The sequence below is a fragment of the Dendrobates tinctorius genome, unplaced genomic scaffold (genome assembly GCF_039654945.1).
Source record: "Dendrobates tinctorius isolate UK_male_01 unplaced genomic scaffold, ASM3965494v1 ptg000254l, whole genome shotgun sequence".
Classification (NCBI taxonomy): Eukaryota; Metazoa; Chordata; class Amphibia; order Anura; family Dendrobatidae; genus Dendrobates; species Dendrobates tinctorius.
Genome location: NW_027361921.1, coordinates 13238503 through 13254151, shown reverse-complemented (window position 1 = coordinate 13254151; position 15649 = coordinate 13238503). Strand labels below are relative to the sequence as shown.

Below are 15649 nucleotides of genomic sequence, written 5' to 3'. Positions count from 1 at the left end.
TGGCGTGGCTCCTAGCACGCACCCTGTCTTGAACCCTGGCGTGTCTCCTAGCACGCACCCTGCCCTGAACCTGGCGTGGCTCCTAGCACAAAGGTTCCTTTGCCCGCCTCCTGTGCCTTAGTCGTGCCTCGTGCTGGCGTTACAGCAGTGTGCACTGGCCAGTGAGGTGTGCGTCCCGCGTGGCTCCTAGCACGCGTCCTGCCCTGTACCTTGGCGTGTCTCTACACGCACTCTGTCTTGTACCTTGTGCCTTGGCGTATCTCTACACGCACTCTGTCTTGTATCCTATGCTTTGGCGTGTCTCTATACATGCACCCTGTCTTGCTTGTTACTTTGTGCCTTGGCATGTCTCTACACATGCGCCCTGTCTCGTTGGTTAAACCTTGTACCTTGGCGTGTCCCCTACACACGCACCCAGCCTTGTACCTTGGCGTGTCCCCTACACACGCACCTAGCCTTGTACCTTGGCGTGTCCCCTACACACGCACCTAGCCTTGTACCTTGGCGTGTCCCCTACACATGCACCTAGCCTCGGACCTTGGCATGTTCTTTAACTTGCACCACGCCTGGATATCTGTCGTGCCTCCTTGCCTGAACCCTGGTTTGCCTGCCGGATGCCCGGAACCTGCCGATTGCTGCCAGAGATCATAAGCTGGATGACTGCGGCCTGATGTTTGGAGCTGATGTCCGCAGCCTGATGCCTGATCATGTCAATCGTTGCCAGCGGTCCGGAGTCCGATGCCATTGTGCCTTACCCGTACCCAGGCGTGCCACCTGGCACGTGTTATGCTATGGACCTTGGCGTGCCCACGCACGCACCCTGCATGTTTTGCTTTACGTTTGCACTGAATGTATCCTGAAGTTCTCAATGAAGATATCTTGCACTTACCTCTTGTCTTGTCTGGTTTTCTGCTTGTCTCTGGTCGTCAGTCACTCACATAGTGTCCCCTGAGCCGGCCGTCTGGTCCCAGCAGTCGTGGTGGCTCACCCCCTTGGTCTTGCCCCTGACACTCCCTGTATAGGGGGTGGATTCTCACAAGGTCAGCTCGCCCTCGGTGGGTGGGTGCCACGACCCAGAGGGTCCACTCAAAAAAAGGGCTTAGCAGGAACTGAGTCCATCACAATGGCGGGCTGATTCAGCCTCAAAAAAGTCTTTGACAGCGCTACCTTACCAGTGTGGCCGCCTGTTCGGAGAGAGGCTAGATCAGCTCATCTCCGACTCCACAGGAGGCAAGAGCGGTTTTCTTCCTCAGCAAAAGGCCAAGCCGCCGTTTCGTCACCAGTTTCAGGCACGATTTCGGACCTTTCGCAACCCCGGGTGGACAACAGCGGCTAACTCTGCCGCATCAGGGCGTCCCAATCACAATAGGGATCGACAGGTCTCATATAGAGCCAACCCATTGGGGAGGATGCGTGCTAACCAGTCTAGGTCGAGGGGATCCAGATCCCAAAGATCTTCAGTCAAATGACTCGGGGCATTTGTCAGGCGGCACCAGCGGGGTAGGCGGCCGCCTACTCCGGTTTCACCACGCCCTGGCTCAATTTCTCACAACGGAGTTATCATTCCAGTACCGGAAAACGAAAAGGCGCATGGCTTCTATTCCAACCTGTTTGCAGTTCCCAAAAAGGACGGGACGGTCAGGCCCGTTTTGGATCTAAAGTTCCTGAACAGATTTATCAGGATCAGACATTTCCAGATGGAATCTCTCCGTTCAGTCATAGCGGCAATGAGGCACGGAGAGTATTTGGCCTCTATCGATATCCAGGACGCCTATCTACATATTCCCATTTTCCCTCCGCATCAAAGGTTTCTACGCTTCGTCATCAACGGTCTACATTTTCAGGTTGCAGCGCTGCCCTTCGGGCAAGCCACGGCCCCCAGAGTGTTCACAAAGGTCATGGCAGTCCCCATGGCCATCCTGCTCTCCCGGGGCATAGTAGTATTCCCCTACTTAGACGACCTCTTGGTCAAAGCCCCTTCAAGGCAGGCATGCGAGGAAAGTGTCAGCATTATGCTAGATACTCTTGCCCGCTTAGGGTGGTTGGTCAATGTAAAGAAGTCATCCCTTGTTCCAGCTCAGAGAATTTCCTTTTTAGGGATGACCTTCGACACTTGCCGAGGGTTGGTAAGTCTCCCTCGAGACAAGGCCCTAGCCCTCCGGCAGGGGGTGCGAGTACTGTGCCAACCAGTTCCTCACACCATCCGTTTCAGCATGAGGATTCTGGGGAAAATGGTGGCAGCGATGGAAGCGATCCCGTTCGCCCAGTTTCATCTTCGTCCCCTGCAGCACGCCCTCTTGTCAGCCTGGGACAAGAACCCATTCACGCTCGATCATGGGTGCCGGTTGTCCTCTCAGGTCAGGCAGTCACTAGAGTGGGGGACAATCAGTTCCTCCCTGCTTCAGGGGAAACCCCTCCCCCCCAGATCAGTGCAGTGGCTGGTGGTCACAACCCACGCCAGCCTTTTCGGCTGGGGAGCGGTCTTTCGCCACCACATGACCCAGGGACGGTGGTCACCGCAGGAGGCAGCCCTCCCGATCAACTTGTTGGAGATACGGGCGATCCGGCTGACTCTGCATCGATTCCATCACCTTCTAGAAGGCTGCCCCGTCCGGAATCAGTCGGACAACGCCACGGTGGTGGCTTACATAAATCACCGGGGGGGCACCCGCAGCAGGGAAACCATGCACGAAGTAGGGCACGTGCTTCGCTGGGCCGAGAGGAACCGCTCACTGATATCGGCAGTCCACATCCTGGGGGTAGAGAACTGGGCGGCAGACCTTCTCAGCCGGCAGGGGCTTGCGTCCGGAGAATGGTCACTTCACCCAGAGGTTTTTCAGCAGATTTGCCAACGGTGGGGAACTTCGGATGTGGATCTGATGGCGTCCAGGGTGAACGCCAAGGTGTCCATGTTCATCGCGCGGTCCCGGGACCCGCAGGCAATCGCTGTGGATGCGCTGGTTCTGCCATGGAATCAGTTTCGTCTCCCAAACCTGTTTCCCCCGCTGCCTCTTCTTCCGAGGGTCATCAAGAAAATCAAGGCGGGGGGGTGCCAGTGATTCTGCTGGCCCCAGACTGGCCTCGTCGGGCGTGGTACGCAGATCTAGTTCAGCTGCTCGTTGATGTGCCATGGCGCCTGCCAGAGCGCCCAGATCTACTGTCTCAAGGGCCTATCTGCCACCCGAATTCAGGGGCCCTGTGTTTGACGGCTTAGCCGTTGAATCCTGGATTCTAACGCAGGTGAGGTTCGGGAGCAAGGTAGTTGCTAGGATGGTTAGCGCCCGAAAGCCTACCTCGGCATGAGTTTACCACCACACCTGGAAGGTTTTCTTTGCATGGTGCCGGGGCAACGGTTGTTCGCAACTGAGATTCTCCATCCCTAATATCTTGGCTTTTCTCCAGTCTGGTTTAGACTCAGGCTTGGCTCCCAGTTCTCTCAGAAGACAGATATCGGCTTTATCCGTCCTCTTTCAGTGCAGGATTGCTACCATCTTGCAGGTTAAGACTTTCATCCAGGGGGTCTCCCACTTGGTACCTCCCTATAAGGCACCTATGGACGCCTGGGACCTTAACCTGGTCCTAAGTGTTATGAAGGAGGCTCCATTTGAGCCGCTGCAGGATGTCTCTTTGTCATACCTTTCCTGGAAGGTGGTGTTTCTGGTATCCATAACATCGATCAGTAGGGTCTCGGAGCTGGCAGCTTTATCTTGCCGAGCCCCGTTCCTGACCTTTTACAAAGACAAGGTGGTTCTTAGACCAGCTCCTCCTTTTTTTACCAATGGTCATTTCCTCGTTTCATATTAATGAGGATATTGTCTTGCCCTCTTTCTGTCCAGCACCGGTGCACCGTGTGGAAAAGGCTCTTCATACGTTGGACCTCGTGAGAGCTCTCAGGAGGTACGTGTTGCGGACGGCACCCTTTCGTCAGTCAGACGTGCTGTTCGTGCTCCCTGAGGGTCGCAGGAAGGGACTAGCTGCCTCAAAATCGACCATAGCCAGATGGATTCATTTTGTTATTCAGGAATCCTACCTTGTCAGATGTGCGCCGATTCCAGCAGGGATCAGAGCACACTCTACTCGGGCAGTGGGCGCCTTTTGGGTGCTTCGACACCAGGCTTCGGCAGAGCAGGTTTGCAAGGCAGCAACCTGGTCCAGCCTGCACACGTTTACTAAGCATTACAATGTCCATACTCAGGCTTCGGCGGATGCAAGCCTGGGTAGAAGGATTCTCCAAGCTGCGGTGGCGCAGCTTTAGACAAGAGGTGCATGTAGCTTGGATCGATGAGTCAACTTCCCACCCAGGGACTGCTTTAGGATGTCCCACAGTACCTGTGTCCCCCAATGAGATGAAGGAGAAACATGGATTTTTGTGATAACTCACCGTAAAATCCTTTTCTCCGAGACGCTCATTTGAGGACACAGCACCCACCCTATTAGCCAGTTGGCTCTGTTTTTGTTTAGTTAATATGCATTTATTTATGTGATATAAGGGTGGTCCTTTTCTGGACATGTTGTACCTGTATTAAGGCTGATTTTGTTGTCCTCCTCCTGCTTTGGCACCAAACTGAGTTTCGCCCGCAATAGGGGTGAGAGTGTATACGACGGAGGAGGAGCTAACCTCTTTTTTTCACCTAGCGGCAGAAGCATACACCCACAGTATCTGTGTCCCCCAATGAGCGTCTCGGAGAAAAGGATTTTACAGTGAGTTATCACAAAAATCCATGTTTCACTTACACTGTGTTCCAACTTATTATGCAAAAAATATTTCCTCATATTTTCTCTAAATTACCTATATGAATTGCAGTCATTGTTATTTTCCAGTCATCTAATATTCTAGTATAATTGCAATATTTTTGAACAAACTGCCTATGAAAACAGTATATTTTTAAAAATAAGAAACAATCAAAATGCATGTTCCAAATTATTATGCACAGCAGAGTTTTCAACCTTTTTATTTTTATTTTGAACAAAAAAATGGTCAATTATGAAATTATAAGCATTATCAGCTTATTACAAAATGAAATCAAACAGTTTTCAAGTCATCTATTCTAGGTGATGTTACATTTGCACATAGGACCCCTTGGTCGAAAGAAGCTTCTGAACTCTCTCGCCCATTGAATTTGTCAGTTTTTGGATGGTTTGTGCTTCAATTGTTTTGCATGTGGACAGAATACCCTCACAGAGCTGTTGCTTAGATGTGAACTGCCTCCCGCCATCATAGACACTCCTTTTGATGATGCTCAATGGGGTTGCGGTCAGGGGAAGATGGTGGCCACACCATAAGTTTGTCCTCTTTTATGCCCATAGCAGCCAGAGATGCAGATGTGTTATTTTCAGCATGAGACGGTACATTATCATGCATGAAAATGATCATGCTGCGGAAAGCACGGTTCTTCCTCTTGAACCATGGCAGGAAGTGCTGTTTTAGAAGGTCCACATAGATTATGGAGTTCATCTTTACCCCTTCAGGGATCCTAAAGGGGCCGACAATCTCTCTCCCCATGATTCCAGCCCAAAACATTACTCCACCTCCTCCTTGTTGGCGCCTTAGCTGTGTTTTCATGGGGTGGCCATCAACCAGCCATTCTCCACTCCATCCATCTGGACCATCGAGCATTGCACGGCGCTCATCGGTGAGCAAAAGAGTTTGGAAGTCAGTCTTCATGTATCGTTTGGCCCACTGGAGCCATTTCTGCTTGTGTGCAGTGGATAGAGGTGGTCGACAGGATGGCTTACGCACAGCTGCAAACCTCTGAAGGACCCTGCATCTTGTTGTTCGGGGGACGTTGGAGGCACCAGCAGCTTCAAAAACTTGTCTGCTGCTATGACAATGCATTTTTGAAGCTGCTCTTTTAACCTGACGCAATTGCCTGTTGGAAAGAGTACTCAATTTTTCCTTATCAGTACGCACACACACGTGTGCTTTGAATCAGCTACATACTTCTTGATTGTGCGATGATAACGATGAAGTGTCTTGGCAATGTTGATTGTAGTCATGCCTTGACCTAAATACTCCACAATTTGTTGCTTCTCAGCAGCCGACACATCCTTTTTCTTTCCCATTTTGGCAAAAAATGTAGGCTGCTTAATAATGTGGAACAGCCTTCTTAAGTAGTCTTGCCTTTATTTGGACACACCTGCCAAACTAATTTGCACAGGTATCTGCAATTGCTTTCAGTGATATAAAGAGCCCTGACACACATCACCATCAATGAGTTTAAATGACAAACAAAAAAATTCTAACCATATCACTCCTAAACTCTTTTTGCATAATAATTTGGAACACAGTTTAGTGTCAGCCTCCAGGCGGCAGTAGCATACACCCACAGTACCTGTGTCCCCCAATGAGCGCCTCGGAGAAAAGGATTTTACGGTGAGTTATCACAAAAATCCATGTTTTTTTTTTAACTTTATTACAATGTCCCAGGGGGGACATAACTGTCGTGACAGATCGCTGATCTGTCACATCACAGATCGCTGTGACAGATCAGCGATCTGTCACAGGCAGTGCTGCAGGCTTCCTCATGCCAACGCTTTGCAGGCATGAGAAAGCTGCCTCCCTGCAGGCCCCCGAAGGTCCCCGCCGCCATTTTGGATTCGGGGACCTGCAGGGAAGGAGACCCCCGCAGCAGCGCTGCACATCGCGCTGCTGTGGGGGTCTCAGGGAAGCACCACGGGAGCCCCCTCCCTCCCGATGCTTCCCTTAACCCCCGGTACACTGCGATCGTGTTTGATCGCAGTGTGCCAGGTGTTAATGTGTCGGGGGCGGTCCGTGATCACCCCTGACACATAGTGCCGGGTGTCAGCTGTGATAATCAGCTGACACCCGGCCGCGATCAGCGGAGCTCCCCCGTGAGCGCAGCTGATCGCGCTAGACGTACTATTCCGTCCTTGGGACTTAGGTTACAATACCTAAGTCCCAAGGACGTAATAGTACGTCTAATGTAGGAAAGGGGTTAATATCATCTCACAGCTGTATAAATACTTAGCCGTTCCTGGTTTTTAAAATGGGGGACCCCCTTAAGAAAAGATTACCTGCTAAAGCTAAGCAGATAGCTTAGGAAGGGGCCATGGATGTTGCCCCCTCTCTAAGTAAAAACATAATTTCTCAGTCATTCCAGAAATGCCTCACCCATAAGGTGCACCAATTCTGGAACTCAGCCTCGCTTTTCCCCTTGTGCATTGGCAAGTGGGGTGATAGCATTGGGGTTGATGTCACTTTTGTATTGTCAGGTGACATCAAGCCTAGGGTTTAGTAATGGAGAGGCGTCTATAATAGTGATGAGCTCGGGTAAGCTCCAAGTATTTTGGCATGCTCGGAGGATTGTGTTTGTAGACACAGTTGCATGATTTGTGGCTGCTAGACAGGCTGAATGCATGTGTGGAATTCCTAACAAACAGGCAATCCCCACATCTGTTCAGTCTGTCTAGTAGCCGCAAATCATGCAGCTGCGTTGACAAACACTAAATCTCCAAGCACGCCAAAATACTCGATCACCCGAGCATGCTCAGGAAAACCCGAGCAACGATTATACTCGCTCATCACTAGTCAATAACTAACCCCGTAGTCAAATTGTTTAATAAAGCACCCAGAATAAAGTCCTTTTATTTGAAGCAATAAAACAGATTCCTTTAAAGGGAACCTGTGAGCAGGATTGTGCTCAATAACCTACAGATACTGTCAGGTTGGCGACGTTATACTGATTAAAATACCTTTGTTGATGAAATCCGTCTTATGGTTGTTGTTTAATCTTTATTTTCAGTTTTAAGTTAATGATATGCTCGTTCTCTGGAGTAGGCCTGTTGGGGAGAGGGGGACTTTAGGTGGTGCTCTGCTTGGCCTAAGCAGAGCACCACATAAAGTCCACCCTACAGGCCCACTCCGCATGCACACTGCCGACATTCTCCACCATGTGTAGTGGTGTTGACACCGTGTGATAGAGAGGCAGTGACCCAAGAGAGTTCAAAATATAATGTCTTTATTTCCAAAATCTCACAAAGTAAGGTAAACGTTGTCCTCCGTATTGCAGCCGGGTCGCCCAGTCGGTATTAAAAGCTGTTGCCTTGGGTGACTGCACTGCCATATACATCTTGGGTGCATCACAAGCAGCTTGTGGACAAAATACTGACACCCAAACCTCAACTCAAAGTTTAACTGAAAATCGTGGATTTGGGCTACTCCAAAAACTTGGAGTGTAGGGAGAGATTTGCCCCACTACCAAACCTGCAAATCTCTACAAAAATAAAAGCCCATGTTGGGTGTTCCTAAAATCTGACGTGGCCAAATAGTATGACCAATTCCATTGTAACCACAGATGTAGCTGTGATTACAATACACTCCAGCGGGTTCAGTGTACCTCTATGCGCAATCTTTGGGATGCATAACGGTCGTCACATATGACTCCCCTCATTGCCTCACAATAGATATAGATTTATCTTGAAAAATATTTCCTTGGAAAACTATTTGTAAATTACACAGAGAATTGCTCTATGTGGAAGCTCACTTTTGTGAAAGCTCATGTTAAAATTGCATTGCAATCTGATCGCATTTGCATGTATATCAGATGCTAGGTGTTAAAAATTGGATTGTACTCACACGAAAGTCGCATGACACTCGTTCCACTATTCTGGACCGAATACGGACTTTTTTTTAAAAAAAGGTGATAGGTACTCTGCATCAGAGGTGCAATGATACTGTCGAATTGAGCTTCGAATATGCATGAGGTTTGCAGAGAACTGGCAATGACTTTGGCTCTTCCATATCATGTTATCACGCCCACACGGCGTGATAACCTGCAAAGAGTGACAACTAATCTGAGGAAACTAACAGCCTATCTGCTAGCCAAAGGCCTAAATTGCATAAGAAATAAGAAAAACTGAGTTTATATATTTTTTTTCAACATGTGTTTAGGTGACTGATAAAGGGTTGGTTAGGCAGGTAATTTAGCAATACTGTAAATACACAAATGCTGGTGGGTTGGAGGACATGGGGGACCTGACAGGTTCCCATTAATACATCGTTCACCCTATAGATTAAATGGCATGTTCCATAGTTTCACTTGTAACCTGTGTTTTGTGTATAAGCTTCTGACTCGGCATGACGTATATCTGTTATGGAATACTAGTTTTCAAGAGCTTGTGATGGACATTTGCCTCATGTAGCGCTGAGAGGTTTAGAATTATTTGAAGTATTAATGTTTGTTGTTTTCTTTATTGCAGTATATGTCCGTCCACACAGCTTCAGATGCAGAGGTCCTACTGGCAAAACATGGCTGTTCAGGAGTGATCACTTTAAATAGGCCAAAGGCTCTGAATGCACTAAATCTTAATATGACTCGACTTATCTATCATCAGATAAAAGTAAGTCTAATTGTTTAGGCAGCTAAATTGAAGACAGATTTACATGCTTAGTAATCTGTCACGATTCCACCACTCACGGTGTTCTATGGACGCTCTTAATGATAGCTCTTGCCCTATGGGATCGAGGGCTGGCTGAGCTGTCAGGATTATTGATAGCTCTGCCGCCAAATCTGAGGTTGAAGTGTGAGTATTGTGTTTGACAGATCAACCGCCTTATCTGGCTGGGTCTGTGAGATCTCATCTAGGGGTCATTCAATTGTGGGTGATTAAAGGGCTACTTTAGCTTTGCTCAAGTGGTGTGTGTGTTTTCTCTGAGTTGTATTGCAATCTCCATTGCTGACCTTGCATTTACCTTTGACCATCCATTTGACTTACCCCTTTGTATTGATACACTACCTTCCTGATACTCTGACCTCGGACTGTGATCTGGCTACACTTTTGTCTTTTCCCTTTTGACACTCCAGCCTCACTGCAAGTCTGTGAGTATGACTAACATCACATTATGCCTTTACAATGATAACACATTTTAAGTTACTAATTTTTGACAATGAGAATAATATATGTTCAATATATTAATAATCTGTTTAATTTTGATAATTGTTATTTTTGGATAAATTTAACGTATTTTTCAGACTATAAACCGCCCCCAAATTTTCAGAAGGAAAATAGGGAGAAAAATTAATGTGTCAAATGGGGGTCCGTCTTACAGACCGAATTCAGCTTACCCAGGGGGATCAGCAGTACTGGAGAAGCAGGGTCACAGGAGATGTTCGGTGGTCCAGCGATATGACTCCAATCCCAGGCTGATGCAGCAGATGTGGTGGCCTCCGTGAAATCCCAGGCTGCTGCGGCTGGTTCGGCGGTGGTGCTCTTGGCACCGTCAGCATCTTGTGAAAGCCCGGAGGTCCAGCATATCCAATGCTGCGATTCGGTGGCCTCAGCAAACTATTTCAATAAATATCAAGGCTCTGGCAGACACTGCACTAAAATAGTTAAATAAGGGAGATGGAGTACACACCCACATCATGGTGGAGTGAGACCCCACTTTGACTGTGCCCCACGACTCCGGACATATGTCATTGACTTTATCCTTGGCTTGTGGGTATGCCCAGAAAATGCCGATACCAAGGCATAAAATCATCGTTATTAACCACACGCTCTGAAGGATCACAGAGCAATATAATTGGACGTTTTTTCTTACGTAATACTTTAGATGTTGCTAACCCCTCTTTGCCTAAAATGACACCGATGCCTAACTTAGAGGCAATCTGTCACCTCATTTTTGGACTATCAACTGCCGGCACTGCCTTCAGGGGCTTATCTACAGCATTCTGTAATGCTGTAGATAAGCTCCCGATGTAACCTGAAAGATAAGAAAAATGAGTTATATTATACTCACCGGGGGGGCGGTCTGGTCTTGGTCCGATGGGTGTCGTGGTCCGTAGCCTCCCGTCTTGTAGCGGTGACATCCTCTTCTTTGCTTCCCATTGTGGCTCCGGCGTAGGCGGACCGCATGGGACCACCCCTGGGTGAGTATAATATAACTCATTTTTCTTATCTTTCAGGTTAGATCGGGGGCTTATCTACAACATTACAGAATGCTGTAGATAAGCCCCTGATGGCGGTGCCAGCAGCTGATAGTCGAAAAATGGGGTAACAGATTATGTTTAACTGCTGGCTCAAAGGGAACCACAAAATGGTCCAGAGACACCCCTCATATGACCCAGTGTCACTACTTTCGAAAGCACGACCATTCGCAAGTCTCTAGACTCTTCTAAACTACCTATTGAAATGGCGGACACGGACCTATCATGCTTTACATCTGCACAAAGTGCAATTTCTCCATCCAAAAGGCGCTGAGATCTTCAAATATTACATGAATTAATGCAGGCTTTACCAACAAAGCAGGATATTGGGTCTCTGGCTCAGAGGATTGAAGCCTCACATAAGCAGGCTATTGCTTCTATAGGAGAAGAAATTAACCAGCTGTCAACGGCTGAGGAAGCCTCAAAGGATTTTTCCAACCAGATGTACATGATAGGTGAGCAAACACAATATTCTTGACTCCCAGTTACAAAATCTGACCCTTCTCCTCGAAGATCAAGAAAACGGGGCAGAGACACAATATACGTGTTAAAGGGATGCCGGAGAATACATGTCAGGAAGAATTTAAGACGCATATCACTACCCTTTTCAATATGGTCACCAAGAGGCCTTTAGAGGCATCATGCACAGAGTCACTAAAATGGGCTCCATAGACCCTACCAACCCAAGAGACATATTGTGCAGACTTCACTACTTCACAGATAAAGAAGATATCCTTCGCTGTGCTTGGTTGACCAACTCCATAATTCTGGAAAGTGCAGAGGTCAAACTCTTTCCGGATGTCTCTGGCTGTACATGAGACGTCTCTTGCAGCCTCTAATTTCAAAGATACGAGAAATTGGAGCCACCTACAGATGGGGACACCCCTTTCATCTCATTGTGAAAAAGGAAAGAACAACCTTTTTTCCTCAAAAGACATGCAGATCTTCAACTTTTTTGGGCCAGGATCCGATTCCATCCCCAACTGGCTTGTAACAGACACCCTCCTTTGCAGCAATGTCCCCATCCAAGACGTCGTGACCATTCTTCACAAGATCCAACTTGGCTAAGTTTAGTAGTCTCCCTTACTTATAATACTGGATGATTTGCCTGACACCCAAAATGCTACCCTACAATTATGGCGTTTCACCACATTGGTTATTCTCCAATATCCTTTGTTTCCCTTACAATAGCCAGAAGATATCAGTGGATAATTTGTTTGGAGTCCGAAATTTTAACTGAAAACATATGGGTTTAGAATTTTAAAGGTTATACAGATTTCCACCAGGATAAAAGGATAGCAGAGGATAGGGGTGGGATATATAAGGGGGAAGGAAAAGAGGGTGGAGGGAAACATTGAATACCATGTGTATAATGTGTGGTTAATTTCTATTTTTTTCGGGTATTTATTATTATTATTATTATTATTATTATTATTATTATTGCACCATTTATTCTGTGGCGCTTTACATGGGAAAAGAGGTATACATAATAAAAATGAGTAAAGTAATCTTAAACAATACAAGTCACGACTGGTATAGGAGAAGAGAGGATCCTGCCCGCGAGGGCTCAAAATCTACAAGAGATGGGTGAGGATACAGTAGGCGAGGATAGAGCTGGTCGTGCAGTTGCTTAGTCGATTGGTGGTTACTGCAGGTGGTAGGCTTGTCGGAAGAGGTAGGTCTTCACGTTCTTTTTGAAAGTTTTGATGGTAGGCGAAAATCTGATATGTTGTGGAAGAGAGTTCCAGAGTAGGGGTGATGCACGGGAGAAATCTTGTATGCGATTGTGGGAAGAGGAGATAAGAGGGGAGTAGAAGAGATCTTGTGAGGATCGGAGGTTGCATGTAGGTAAGTACCGGGAGATGAGGTCACAGATGTATGGAGGAAACAGGTTGTGGATGGCTTTGTATGCCATGGTTAGGGTTTTGAACTGGAGTCTTTGGGTAATGGGGAGCCAGTGCAGGGATTGACAGAGGGGAGAGGCTGGGGAATAGCGGGGGGACAGGTGGATTAGTCGAGCAGCAGAGTTGAGAATAGATTGGAGGGGTGCAAGTCTAGTGTTATTGGGGAGGCCACAGAGCAGAAAGTTGCAGTAGTCAAGGCGGGAGATGATGAGGGCATGGACTAGGGTTTTTACAGATTCTTGGTTGAAGAATGTACAGATCTGTGAAATGTTTTGGAGTTGAAGTTGGCCCGACGTGGAAAGGGCTTGGATATGTGGTTTGAAAGAGAGATCAGTGTCAAGGATTACCTCGAGGCAGCAAGTTTGTGGGTCTGGGGAGAGTGAGCAGCCATTTACTTTAATGGATAGGTCCATTACGAGGGGTCGAGTGAGATGGATGAAAGATGATGAATTCTGTTTTGTCCATATTAAGTTTAAGAAATCTAACGGAGAAGGATGATATTTACCCTACATGTAATAGTGATGCAGTTTCATTTTAGTTTTCAAGGATTAAACATTATAACACTGTTAAAGAGTTAAATGATCATACCTTCACTCGCCCTGCGGGGACTCCCCTGAGTGGTGGGTGGGACGTGGTTTTGGTTCAGTGTTTTAACTAAGATGTCCAGTGGCATTCGGTACCCTTTCCCCCAGGCGGTTTTTTAACCGCGGTTTGCCCCCTCCCTTCACTTCCAAGAGATTGGAGGCTACTCAGGATTTTTGCCTGGGTAATTAGTGATAGCCTTGTTATTTTCTTTGTAAACTTTTCTATTTGTATAATCTACCCCATAGTTGCTGGGGTGTCTATTCTAATATCCTTTATTTTCTTACTCCCTTTTCTTCTTTTTTCTTTCTACTTTTCCTCCTACTCATTCATCTTCTGATAGTGTGTCTCTCCCTTGTGTTTATACCGTACCCCCTTCTGTAACCGAATACTTGTCCCAACCCAATATAATAATGCAGCCAGAGCATCAATCAAAAGTTACAATCGGCTCCTAAAATGTCAAAGGCTTACATAGCCCTGAGAAAAGGTCTATCTTACTGAATATATTATATAAACAAAAGATAGATGTAGCGTTTCTACAGGAAACCCATTTTTGTCAAAACAAACCTTACAAAATCTCGAGTCAAAGGTTCCCAACGGGTTACCACAGCCTGACACCCGATTCTAAATACAGAGGTTCTTGTATCCTCATCTCACTGTCAGTTCCATCGACTTTCACTGAATCTCACACTAATGGAGAGGGTCACCTGCTAATGGTAAAACATCTGATCGGTACTATTAGGGTCACATTTGCCTCCCTATATCTACCCAATCTTGGTCAGGACAAAGCACTCTACACTTATCTAGAACAATTAGCGGTATTCACGGAGGGTATTCAGATTCTTGGCGGTGACTTTAACACTGCCCTCGACCCATCTATAGATAATTCTAAGGGAGTGTATTCCCTCTCACGTCCCACGCAAAGATGCATACAGAAATATTTGCAGGTCCACCAATTAGTAGAGTCTTGGAGATTACTTCACCCAGCAGATAGGGATCATTCCTTTTACTCAAACGCCCACAATGTTTTCACAAGAATTGACTATTTTTTGCTGGGATATCGGGATTTACTCCTCATTCAAAAAGTGAATATAGATAATATCTTCTTTCAGATCACGCGTTGGTTAGTGTCACGGTCGCTGTTCCAGCCTTTAGTGCAGAATAGTGCCATTGGCATCTGAATGCATCTCTTTTAGATGACTCTATTGTGAGATCCGAACTACGGGAATTCCTTGATAGATACTTTGTGCTTAATGCTGTGGAAGGAGCGGACCCTTGTATTGTGTGGGTGGCGCACAAATGTGTGATTAGGGGAATTCTTATTAAGAATGGCGCTCGTAAAAAGCGAGAACGCGCTCAGGAGATCACTGGTCTTTTGGGAGAGATTGAAAACCTAGAAAGATCACATAAACATCACCCGTCAGATGATATTAGAAAGTCATTAATAATAAAACGTTTATTGTTACACTCCCTACTCATACATAAAGCAAAAGCCGATCTCACCAGATGCCGTCGTCATTGTTATGATCATGGCAACAAAAGTGGTAAGTCCATAGCCAGAGCTCTGAGAACACAGAGAGCAAACACCTATATCCCATCCATCATCAATCAATCACAAAAGCACAAATACCTGCTACCCGACATTGCAGATACGTTTAAAACCTTCTACGCTTCTCTGTACTCTGTAGACTCAACTAACCCCGCTACAAAAAATGCTAACTTCAAATCGCGTACCCAAAAAAAATCAGAGTCTGGCCTTCCCTCCCTTTCTGACACTGACATAGCTTTCTCCTTCGCCTCATTGAGGGACACAGGTACTGTGGGTGTATGCTACTGCCGCCTGGAGGCTGACACTAAGTGAAAAAAAGAGGTTAGCTCCTCCTCCGCCGTATACACCCTTGCCCTGATTTCGGGCGGAAACCAGTTCATGCTTAGTGTCCGTTGGAGGCACACGTCTGTTTTTTCTCCAGACTTCTTTTTTTTTTTTTCATTTTCCCTTTTTCTATCAAGATGAGACAGGGGCGACGGACCCTATTGAAAGGGTCCGATCTCCCCAAACCAACAACAGGCGAGCACGTGTGAGTATCACCTCCACGTATCCTCTCCCGCAACGAGGGGCATGTCTGGTCTTTTCTTCCCAGACTTTTTTTATTTTTACCTTCCATGAAGATGAGACAGGGGCAACGGATCCTATTGAAAGGGTCCGATTTCCCCAAA

General features: G+C 46.9%; 1 protein-coding gene across 9 annotated transcripts in view; it reads left to right on the top strand.

Annotated features, from left to right (window-relative positions):
• Positions 1–15649, top strand: part of HIBCH (3-hydroxyisobutyryl-CoA hydrolase) — a 536626-nt gene that overhangs the window by 92444 nt on the left and 428533 nt on the right. For 8 of the 9 annotated variants that reach the window (XM_073558173.1, XM_073558174.1, XM_073558168.1 and 5 more), the window contains one exon: positions 9220–9360. The exons of the other annotated variant lie outside the window; for it this stretch is intronic. In XM_073558173.1, the coding sequence (XP_073414274.1) occupies positions 9220–9360 (141 nt within the window). The remainder of the gene's footprint in view (positions 1–9219; positions 9361–15649) is intronic. 9 annotated transcript variants of the gene reach the window in all.